General features: G+C 40.6%; 1 protein-coding gene across 9 annotated transcripts in view; it reads right to left on the bottom strand.

The window, feature by feature from the left end:
* Nucleotides 1–11,970, bottom strand: part of SRRM1 (serine and arginine repetitive matrix 1) — a 32,094-nt gene extending 20,124 nt beyond the window's left edge. For 5 of the 9 annotated variants that reach the window (XM_086716062.1, XM_086716068.1, XM_086716066.1 and 2 more), the window contains exons 1-9: nt 11,817–11,970; nt 8,840–8,929; nt 8,464–8,586; nt 6,168–6,338; nt 5,479–5,594; nt 3,956–4,159; nt 3,123–3,317; nt 2,424–2,543; nt 301–575 (exon numbers count right to left, since the gene is read on the bottom strand). In XM_086716062.1, the coding sequence (XP_086572188.1) occupies nt 301–575; nt 2,424–2,543; nt 3,123–3,317; nt 3,956–4,159; nt 5,479–5,594; nt 6,168–6,338; nt 8,464–8,586; nt 8,840–8,929; nt 11,817–11,837 (1,315 nt within the window). In that variant the 5' untranslated portion in view covers nt 11,838–11,970. Of the gene's footprint in view, nt 1–300; nt 576–2,423; nt 2,544–3,122; nt 3,318–3,955; nt 4,160–5,478; nt 5,595–6,167; nt 8,175–8,463; nt 8,587–8,839; nt 8,930–11,816 lie in introns of those variants that run through there. The other 4 variants (XM_086716064.1, XM_086716065.1, XM_086716070.1 and 1 more) reach the window with 3 other exon arrangements.
* Between the last annotated feature and the right edge of the window lie 203 nt (nt 11,971–12,173).

Below are 12,173 nucleotides of genomic sequence, written 5' to 3'. Positions count from 1 at the left end.
AAATTTACAAAGAAATCACATGCAAATATTGGGGCTGGTAATGTATTTCTCCACTTACTCAATGCCAGAGGGCAACTGCTAAAAACAAGTTTACACATAAACTCTGCTTCAACAAACCCCAAGAACTCAAAGAGGAAAGAAAAGGTGAAAAGCAAATTTACAAAGAATATCACCCACAAATATTACCCAGCTCCTTCTTACCGTGAAGGGGGAAGGGGCAGGAGCGACAACTGACTAGGCACTTTGTAGCCAAACAGAGAAAGAACGAACATATACTGTTTTTGTGTGTTTGATTTTTACCTTTACCTGAAGTTCTCCCTGGAGAGACAGAAACACGACTTTTTCTTGTACGGTTTGACTGCTGGGGTGTTGGGGAATGACGAGTTTTTGGCGGTGGAGTTGCTGGAGGTGATGGCCTATGCCTTCGCCTCGGAGGACTTGCTGAAGGAGATAACCTACGAGTTTTCCGAGGGGGGCTGGATGTCCTCTTAGGAGGCTTCTTTGGCGGTGACCGGGAACGAGACGAAGAAGATGACGAACTACTTCCAGACAAGGATGCTGATGAACGCCTTCTTCTGTGGAATAAAGGATTCACGTTCGTTAACCGCATACTTGTCAAAAACGACCTTACAGGTATGTACAGTTTACACAAAAACAGCTATTTTTATCCAACTTTTGAGTTTATGTAGCTAAGCACATAATTAAGTTTAAAAAAAAAAATGGGAAACAAAACCATGACCTAGGACAGGAAACAGCTAGTTCTGAGACTAAATACTAGTAACTTATTCTGATGAATGCTTCTGTTTGAGTTGTCTGTCCAGTTATAAAATATGTCATGTTGAAAGCTATAATACAGTAACTAGCCAGTCTCTTTCTTCCTTAGGAGTGATATCATTGTTTGGAGTTTGCATACAAAATTTGGGTGGCGAAGTATTTTCCGTTTAAGAGCACAAAGTCAAACAACCTTTAGGCTGCGTTTTTAAAAAAAGATGTGCAGCAGTTAGGAATTCATTTAGCTACATAAACTTAGAAGCAGGGGCCTCTCGAATTCTGCGGCAAAAACTGTGGTAAGTTCTGTTGCAATTATGTGTACCTGCAGAATTCACCTTTGGCAGAAGAATTCCTGAGAACCTGAAAAAAAGAAACCCTACCTTAAGTGTGAGATAAAAGCTGGCTGAAAGGGAATCTTACACAATCTGCAAAATATTTTGACTGCTAAATGGCTCAGTAAGCACAATTAAAACACGCTGTTTGCAAAACTCCAATATAAGAAATAGCTGTTTCCACTAATCTCGTACTAGAGAGCACCGGCATTAATTTTCTCCTAGAAAAGAATATAACCAATTTTAGAAAAGTGGGATGCCTAATCAACTGACCATTTACATCATCAGTCTCATTTATCAGCAGTAACATCAAGTCTATCATTTTTAGCAGTAGTCATAAAGAGTTCACAACAACCACCTCCTCCCCCCAAATATTTTCTTTTAAAACAATATGGGACTCCGAAAAACCCGACTACAGAAACAAACAACTATGGACCTTATTATTTCCCCCTTTTCTCCAAGTGGATTCATTTTCCCGCAAATAACTTAAAGACTCAAACACAAAAAACTTCTGTGCTAACTATAATCTGAAACGCAATCATCATAGCTCTTTCCAAGGAGGTCAAGAAGGCAGAAAACTCTATCGGTGCACCAAACCTCTACTTTGGGCAGATTTAGCAACAATCTTTTTGTTAAAACGGATAGACCCAAACGTTCTGCCTTATGCCAATTTTAAAATGACTCTTTAAAAAAGAACATTGGTACTGACAGGGTTAGTTTTCTGACTGATCTCTTCAAAAATGACTAGATGCCAAACTGCTAAAAATGGCTATATCCATGGAATAGGATTATGGGTAATTTTCAACTTATTTGTTTGAAATTTTATAAGCACTCATTTCTGTAATGGGAAAAAAACACTTCAAACAAAAATGTAATGCAAATAGGTTATTCTAATATTGGTGAAAGTAGCTTACTGGCTCTGTAGTTATCTGCTTTTTAGAAGCCAGTGATAATTTAAATCCAAGGAAAGTGAGAGGGCCGCAGATTCCCTCATTGCTAGGAGATCTGGGTGGGGTCTCAAAGGGTAAAAGTTAACGTCAAGTATCAGTAAAATGTGAATTTCTTGTTTCCCACCCCCAACACTGCACTAGTGTGGTTTTTGTGACATAATTAAACCTCAAATGAGAGGCTCTTTAGGCATCACCTTGTAACACTCCTGAGCTTTCTTCAGGGGAACACAAATACAAACATGAGCCTAAAGCTAACACGTGCTGCATTTTCATATACTGACACTTCCAAATAAAAAAAAAAAAAAAAAAAAGAAGGAGGAGGAGGAAAAGAAAATAAAGGAAAAAGTATAAGAAAAAAGAAAACCCTCACCGTCTCACTGGAGATCTACTTCTTCTATGCCTGGGTGGAGGTGGCATTCGTCTTGGTGGAGTTCTTCTTCGAGGAGATGGCCGCCTTCTCGGGCTTGGCCGCCTTCTCGGGGAGTATGATCTGCCATAACAAACAGAATTAGGGCCTGAATAAACAAGAACAAGGAACGAAGTCCCTGAGACAGCTTTCTCAACACCTACATTTTATTTATTTATTTATTTAAAAAAAAAAAATTTTTTTTTTTCCAACGTTTATTTATTTTTGGGACAGAGAGAGACAGAGCATGAATGGGGGAGGGGCAGAGAGAGAGGGAGACACAGAATTGGAAACAGGCTCCAGGCTCTGAGCCATCAGCCCAGAGCCCGACGCGGGGCTCGAACTCACGGACCGCGAGATCGTGACCTGGCTGAAGTCGGACGCTTAACCGACTGCGCCACCCAGGCGCCCCAACACCTACATTTTAAAAACCGACTTCAAAGGATTCAATTTTCCATTTATGTAGAGATTTTTATGGCAAAGAGTGTGCACACAAATTTCTACAGCACACAAAAGTGACCTCAAATTCTCTCTGTAGGTCCAAAGAATAACATTTGTACTAATTAAATGCTCTCTACTGCTCTGAAATTATCTACCTAATTCCACTCAGCAGAGGAGCACATAAAACCTAACATCTATGTCACTCCTACAGCCCTAACTCACCTTGATCGGGATCTATGACGCCGTCTAGGTCGAGTATGAGAAGGAGAGCGAGACCGTGTCCGGGATCTTGATTTGGAACGTGACCGAGATCTTGGTCGGGTCTTCTCCTTCTCCTTTTCTTTTTTGGAATTCTTCTCTGGAGAAGGTTCTTTAGGCTCTGGTACAGGTTCAGGTTTGGGAACTTTCAGGATGTCACTGTAGAAACAAAATGTTGATGCAATATGGTTATTTCTCTTTTTAAGACGGTGCCAGAATCCATGAGGACTTCTCCCCAGCTCCAAAAGATATATACACATCAGTGAAAGCCAAAATGCAACTAACAATTCTAACCACATACATTCTTAAGAGTACAAAGCTGTCCACAATACTGGCGAAAAAAGCAAGTTACAGGATATAAGATATCTGAAACAATACAACCAACCAATAGCAGTGGTCACCTTTGGGGCATTTCACTTTTTAAAATTTTTTTGGTGTTTTTATCTTCGAGACAGAGAGCTGAGAGCATGAACTGGGGAGGGGCAGAGACAGGAACAAAAGCAGGCTCGGCGATGACAGCAGAGCCCCACACGGGGCTCGAACTCACAAACCCTCAAACTGTGAGATCATGACCTGAGCTGAAGTCAGACGCTTAGCCAACTGAGCCACCCAGGTGCCCTTGGGGCACTTTATTTACACTCTCCTACAGAATCTGAATCTGTCAACAAGCTGATCTTATGATTTAAAAAATACAAAAGGGAAATAACCAAGTAATTTTATGTTTGTAACTCAGAATTATACTGGCAGTTAGCAACAGCCTAAAATTCTTATTTATAAATAAATTTTTATCTACTTGCCTAGTAGAAGTGGCCTCTTGTACTGAAGGTTCTTTTACTTTCACTGATGGTTCTGGGAGCTCTGGAGTTTTTTCCTTCTTTTCTGGAGCAGGGGAAGGACTCCGGCTCTTGGTTCTGTGGCGGGGAGACCGAGAATGACTGCGCTTTCTCTCTCTCCTGACAGGGGAAGATCGTCTTCTAGGGGAAGGAGATCTGGATTTGCGTCTAGGATAAAAGCAATTTTTTTCAGGTTTGTGTCTAGGATAAAAGCAATTTTTTTCAGGTTTTTGAATAATGTTGGTTGGGGGAGAGGGTCAAGGGCAAAGTGAGAAATTAATCTTTTTGATTATACCACTGTTCTTTATAGGTGAGAGATTCCTTATGAAAAGAAGATATCCTGTCATATTTACTTAATATGGGAAGGGCCAAAAGAAAACCAGAAAGGTAAGTAAACAGAAGGTAACAACACTGTCTGGTATACCAGTTATAAGAGGAAAGCATTGACCTGGAACTCTAGATTTAGATTCTTAATCATTCCCAGAGATGAAGAGACCAAAGACCAACTTTTCAGAGGAAGAGAATGCTTAAAAGTAAAGAGATATTCCCTAACAACAAATCCAAAAAAAACCAACAAAACAAGAGTTGGGGTGCAGACAGATTCCACCATAGAGTTTGTCAGGTAATCTAGGTATTCCAGAAAAATGACTAGTGCAATTAATGTGCTCTTTGGAAGAAAAAAGAAACACGTCATATTTGCATAGCCTTTTAGGAAAAGGAGAAGTCCCCTTTCCTTTTCAATAATAGTTTCCCTAAGGTAAAAGTAAAACAGCAGACCTGGTTCATCAATAGCCTAGTTACCACTGTGATGTGCTTAACACTAGAAATAATACTGCTTCCCTAGTAAGGAGGTTTTAATACCAAATATACAAATTAAAATGGATAAAGAAATTACCTCTGCCCTTTAATTCCAGATTTGTGAAAAAATTAGCAGAACTCTAAAAATGAAAACCCTAGTAGAATTCTCACCTTTCACCACAAATACAGTAGAAGCTGAGTCATGGGTTTAAAAATGGAAACCTAACCATAGTCTCATCGGAAGGAAGAAGAAAACAAATAAATGATCTGGTTTGGGTTCAATACAACCATCTAAGAAAAGCAGAACAGGGCATTAGAGAAGTATAACATGAATGGCTAATGGGTACAGATTTGTAATTAAAAGGAAAGAAAAAGAACTGGAGAAGATTAAAATAATTAAATGCTATATTTAAAGAAAAGCAATATGGAAAGCAAGTCTAGATTCTGATTTAGAAATTGAGAGTTGTACAATTCACCAAGATTTAAGAGACAATTATTATAGTCCAATGATCTGCCTCAAACAAACCTTTAATATTTTGGGCCAGAGACCAGCCTTAGTTCATCATGAAAACTACATGATGGAAGAAATTCTGAATAGTGCTGGTAGCTTCCTTTTTAACTGTGTAACTTTCTACACACAGAATACTATCTGAAGTATTTGTAAAACATATGCATCCATTGTATTATACCTTCTTGGGCTCCGAGACCTCTCCCTTTTTTCTCTGCTGCTTTCTTTTTCTTCCTTATCCCTCTTATCCTTGTCTTCATCTTGCTTTTTCATAGATGCCAACTTTTCTTGTTCAATCTGCAAAGATCAAGTTTTCAAAGAAACATAGCTGAACATCTGAGATCACTAAACACATTGAGGAAGACTTTGCACCTCTGATAAACACCAATGCCGTATAAATCATTTCATCAGCCTCCTGCTTTTCAACAAGACTATTCTCGCTGAAAATTAATCCCTAACAGCTGAATGAAAGAGAATAGTTATTTTCAAGTTTACTTAAAAAAATAATTTTCATGTTCAACTTATTCTTTTGTGATTTAACATACACTGCCCATACGAAGAAGCCATGCTTACACTTTTACACTGTTACTAAAGTTCAATTTTCTTAAGCTAGAAGTACTCACATTAAAAAAAATGTACACACACACACACACACACACATATCTGACTGTGGGAAAATGACATCTTAAACTTCAGTGTTTGGATTAGGGTTGGGGAGAAGGAGTGGAGAACCAAAACTGAATGTCCAAATATATTACAGCAAAGCAAAACAACATGCTAATCCTAGCCAGGTCACATAAGATTTAAAGTGTGTTAGCAGTCTGGATACCATGCCCTCAAATCAACATTACAAAACAGAAAGGCTATTACTTGTCTTTGTTTTATTTCTTCTTTCTTCAGTTCTAGAAAAGCAGAAGGGATTCCAGCGATGTTTTCTTGTGCACTTAAGAGCAGGGGCCACAGTTCTCCCATAAATTCTCTAGCATTTTTTCCATTCAAAAACCCAGTCAGGTTGATTTGCATCATTTTGGAGTCTGGATTCTGCAAAAAGACATGACAGGAAGAGAAACAGGTTACTTCAAAACAGGCCAACCAACCAACCTAAAACTCATATAAATTAGTATTTTTTAAGTCTACCATAGGGGCTTAAATACATATATATATTCTTTACTACTTAAAAAATAGTTTTCTCTAATAGCTTCTCAGCAATATAATCTCTAGCACAGATTACCAAATTCTCTCTCACTCTACCAAAAGCATCAGAGCAGCCTGTTAATCCTTTGTGGATTTCGTAAGTATTTTTAGACTATGTGGCTGTTAGTGGGCCTTACATTTATTAACTTTAAAAACCATCATGAACATCCACAAATTCCTGCATTTACTAACAAGGAAAGTGTTTGCTTGCCTGGAAATTTTCCCCCAATGAGAAACTGAAAAAGTACATAAACTATTCACTTCTCTACCACTATAAGACAGCTTTCTATAAAGTATCTACCGTCCAGTTATGAAAACTAACAAGTTATGCATGCACTCTGTAACTTTTGAAGACTAAGCTGAAAGCCTGACTTCTACATAAAGAAAATCTACTATAACAATGCCTCGAATTCTCAACTGTCCACAAAGGGCTAAGAGGTCAAGTTTTCTCAAAAATAACTGGGTTTTTAAATGCTAAATCTGTTGGTCAAGCAACAAGGTCCATATAACAAGCACAGCTCAATAGCACAAAGCAAGTACAGATTCCAGGTGTCTTCAGTTTCTTCTTGGAACCTTGGGGGTTTGGAATCGCCAAGTCCCCTGTAGAGAAAGATGTTCCCTTGGCTTGCTTCCGACTCCCTACTGCAACTCAACCACCTTGAGTTTAATGTTATATCATTTATCTAAATTGCAAAAGACGAACAAGCAATAATGAGTACACAACCACAAAAAAAGAAAAGATTGTTTAAAAAAGTTCTAAACTTTAATCTCATGCTCACTACAAGGGGAATACTACCAGATACTTAGGTTTTAAAAATGCACTAAAATACAAATCAGTAAAGCATTTCTCCAATAAAATCTATCTTTAATCATCATTTTAAAAACGTTTTCCCATGTTCCTGGTTTTCTAAGTAAAATGTATACATTTTAAAAGAAGTGCTTTCTTAAAATTAATCTTTAAAAATATTCACAACAAAATGTAATTACCAAATTATTTTTAAAATAGAAATACCTTATCAGTTGAAATGCCAACTGTTCTGTCAAAACACAAGGGCGAACTCTTTGGGAAAAGGATTAACGTAAAGGTAAATTCACATTGGTATATTTGCCAAAAGGTCATATGGTACATCTTACTATCCTTTGGGTTGTTGTGGCAAAATAACAAACTATCTTATGATAAAATCGTTTTTAAACATCAGTTCTATCATCATCTCATATTATCTCACGTATGAAGAAAGGAATGATTATATTAACTGGTTCTAATAATGCTGCCAATTTATTTCAGTCTGAAGTTTAAGCATAACGTAAACAAAAAGTCTGTGCCTAAAATGTTAATCGATGACTAGCTGACATGCAGCTACAACTAAAGACTTCAGTTACTTGATTATTTTAAAAACAATATCCAATCAAATCAGAATTGCCCCTCATGCTTCACATAAACGTCCATCTCATAATAGTATTTTTAAAGAGCAGTGTATAGATTTACCCAATTGCTCTTTCCTGTTTGTGTTTTTGTTGTTGTTGTTGATGTTCGGCCACTTTACACAACTCACCTCCAAACACACACTGCATCATCAAGGGAGTTGGGTCAGAGCGACATTGGGACACTCACTCTGCTGTGACCTAATAAGGTGATGGTGCTATACTTCAGACGCAAGGAATAACTTCCATTTTGGTTCAGGCCTTTTAAATCATAAATCACATTATCATTAGAAAATTGCTGTCAAAGTAACTTAACATGTAACAGCAAAATTACAAACAATAAGTTTGATTTTTCACCTGTGTAGCTTTCAAAACTATGTACCTTCACTAAACTTCCAGCCTTAATAGTTGTTTACAAAGTGAATTCTTTTCACAACAAACATTGTAAAACAACCCTCCTATATTTGCACTCCATAGAAAAATTCAGTTTCCATAGATTCACAAAATTATGTCACATATTCAGAAATAAGAGCCATTTGTGTATTATTACCTTCACTTCCAGCTGGTTGAATATAAACTCAATCACAACATCATCTTCAAACCCAAGGATTTCCGTTACTCGTTTTGTTATCCAAGGCTTTATAACCTCCAAATTTACTTTGCTCATATCCACCTGATAAAGCATACAAGAAATGACTGAGTACAGGGTTCACAATCCTAAAAGAAAGCTCACTGAAGAGTTTTGCCCAACAAAATTCCTTTTAACCTATGAAATTTTTTTGGTGTAACACGCTACAATATGGCTCATTCTTATGTGGCTGTGCTATTCTGTGTTGTTGTTGCTAAAAGGTGGAAAATGTTTAACGGTCCCAAAATGAACCAACTGTGCTATAAAGGTGCAAAAACAGTTTTATCTAGAAGAATACCTTTTTTTCTAGGCATTCTGCAAATTTCAGCTGCTTCAGTAACTTCTTCTGTTTGTTGCTGAACCGATTATCCTGTTCTGCACTTGTTCCCTGTGGGAAGAGAAACACATTTTAATTAAGAGTTCAAAGTTAAATTCCTGATTTTTGTCAGTTAATCATGGCCATGACCTTTACAGTAGAAATAGGGTAATCAAGTAAATAGAAAACACCACAGCTAATATTCATAGGTGCAGAATGCATACTTTTTTCCCAATGAAGCTGACATTTTAAAAATTTGACTGTATTTAAAAATTACAAAACATAAACTTGTTGTAACAGGTCAATATGGCAATATTGCATAAAGCTAGCACCTCCCCCACAACCAAGTTAAGTTTGATGTGTATCTTTTTACACCTTTTTCTATGTTAAAAGACATTTAAGGCTTTTTTGTGTAAATAAGAACACACTGAAATATTTACTATACTTAATATACTTCCAAACAACACCATTAAATTTCATCCTCTTCTGAAAACCAGTAGCAATGCTTGCAAATTATGGTCATGCCTATGAACAAGCGGAAAAGGAAAAAGAAAACACCCTGGGACTGTATGTTGGTTTTCATAACTTTGAGAACATGGAATCTGTTACAGGTCTACCCTAATAATTAACTTAATTTCAGCAATAAATTTGGAAAAATGAGAGCTTACAAATACTACATGAGATTATCAAGTGATCACTAGTTAATCTGCATTTTCTCATTCCAAGTGGACCAAATAAAAAAATAACTGGCTATGTGATGTGAAATCTGATTGGTTCACGGAGTTGGCCACTGTCCCTTGGAAAGTGATCGGGAAAATTTTTAGGAAGGTAAAGAACCTGGATTAGAATCCCAATTCTGCCACTACTTAAGCCACATGACTCAAAGCCCATTACTTAACCTCTTTTACAATGCTTTCTTACTTGCTAAAATCTACTTTGCAGGGCCGTATAACTCAAAATAATATATGAAAAGTAACTGGCATGTGCCAGAAGTTCAACAAATGAAAGCCATCATTTTGATCTTAAATGCAAAATTCAGTTTAGTATCTTGTTGGCAGTGTACTAAAAAGTAATTGCCCTAAATTATTGCAACTCAGTTTAAATCCAGTCAACTCCTTGAAGAAATTATAGGTAGTATATAACTCCCCCTCCTTTCGTCCAGGTTTTTAGTAACACCAAAAGCAAACTTTGTCTTAAAATTTATCAACCACCGGGGTGCCTGGGTGGTTAAGCGTCTGACTTTGGCTCAGGTAGTGACGGTCCATGAGTTCAAGCCTCACATTGGGGGGGGGGGGGGGGGGCGGGGGGCTGTGCTGTCAGTTCCGAGCCTGGAGGCTGCTTTGGATTGTGTCTCCCTCTCTCTTGGCCCCTCCCCCACTCAGGCTCTCTCTCAAAAAATGGACAAACGTTAAAAAAAAATTTTTTTAATTTATGAACCACCTTGTTCTTTTTCTGTTGGAACTCCTTTCCACTAAAGGTCATAACAACAAGAAAAAAAAATCAAAATAGGCTTTTGTGTCAAAATATTACATTGGATCACAGGAAATATTGAGTACTTACTACAAAATACTTTTCTGAAAATTAGAAAATAGAGTTCATTAACAGCATGAAAATGTGATAAGTACTCTCAATTCAAACTATCATTATGGAAATAACTACAGTTATCCTTCGCACAACCTAAGAAATCAAGTAACTGGCTGGGAATAATACTGCAACTTTTGATGAAAAACTCATCGGCACATTTAAAGCCAATTCAAGAATCTCAACGTCGGCTTCAGCGTGTCCAGAGTTATGCTCTCTCAAGTCCTGGTCTTCCCCTCTTTCAACTTTCCCTTTTAAAACATGCAAACTGCATTATTATACGCCCCAGGGAGTAGCGAGGCGCAACGTCTGTTACACAAAGTATGGATTTTGACCAAAACCACCGGTCTCTATAGGGTCGGTTCTGCACTGAAAAGCATTTGCAAACTCTAGTCCTATCAGTGTCACTTCCCGTCCATCTAGGTCTCTCCTAGGTACTCGTTTCCTACAGAAGCGGAATACGGGGCAAACGGGCCCTGCAGTACCAGCCGGATAAAGTCTGGGCCCTGAGCACCAACTTCGACGAGGTAGCTCCCCCGCCCGCAGGTGCTGGGAGCGTGGCCCTGGGACAATCTAGGTAGGTAAGGGGCCCCTTTTCTCCAGCGGACTTCAAAAGAAAAGAAACAAACGGGGGTGGGGGTGGGGAGCGGCGTGCGGGAGGGAGAGGGGCTCTACCCCGTGCCCCTGCCTCCATACACGTGCACACTTTTTGTTGCACCCGCTGCCCTTAGAGTCTCAGATTCAAACGTTCCAACGGCGTATTATCTGAGTTCCCCTCCGTAAAGGGATATCAAATTGGGCGGGAGTTCCCGCGAACTCTGACCCCGCGCCTTCGCGAAGACTTAGGACCAGGAGAGACGACGGGGGAGGGGGTGGTTGGCGCCGCTCTCGAGAGAGAAGCCGCTGAACGCCGTTTCCTGTCCTCTCCTCTCTCTCTAACACGCTCTCCTGGGGCGGTACCCCTAGCCCGTACTCTCCAGAATCCTCCCGCCGCCAGTCACCTCAGGGCTTCCCTCCGGCCTCCCCCCAGGGACTTCCTCCTCGCGGCCCAACTAGGCCCCAGGACCCGGCGGCGCGCGCGGCTCGGCCTGCAGGCCCCACTAGGCAGGCGAGCGCCGAGGTACGGCTCTGGCCCATTCCCGCCGCCATTTTCCGGCGACCGTCGCTGCCGCGTAGGGGGGACGATCCCGGAGGAGGAGACTGCGCAGGGGCGCACCGGTCTCCGCCGCAGGGCAGGGGGGAGCGTCCGCCGGCACGGAGGGCCGTCAGGATCTTCGAAGCCTCCCCTCGGTGGCCACACCGTCCCGAGTTTAGGCCTGCTGTCGGGCCTCACCGATGAGGCCCTCACCTCACCCCAGATCCCCGCGCTTCTACTTACGCGGAAGAATCCCGCGTCCATCTTGCTGCCTCGCTCGGAGATCGCTCCCTATCCCAAGATACACCGCGCCGCCGCGACGGAGGGCGGGACCGGCAGGGAAAGCCGAGCGCCGGGACGCAGCGCGCGCCGTTCCACCCGCCCCTTCGGCCGACACGAGGCCGCGCCTGCTCAGTGCGGGGAGCACCCGCCACGCGTGCGCATGCGCGCCCAAGGGGCGAGCCGCTGCCGGACTCCGAGACTCCCGAGTAGCCAGGCCGGGGAGGAGAGTCTCGCGACCGCAGCCAATAAGAACGAGAGAAAAAGAGAGAGAGGGAGACAGAGAAAGAGAGAGAGAGAGAGAGAGAGAGAGAGTTGGGT

The sequence above is a fragment of the Puma concolor genome, chromosome C1 (assembly GCF_028749965.1).
Source record: "Puma concolor isolate L17-30 chromosome C1, mPumCon1.1.hap2, whole genome shotgun sequence".
Lineage (NCBI taxonomy): Eukaryota > Metazoa > Chordata > Mammalia > Carnivora > Felidae > Puma > Puma concolor.
The sequence above is the reverse complement of the archived record's forward strand: the minus strand, read 5'-3'. Positions and strand labels throughout refer to the sequence as shown.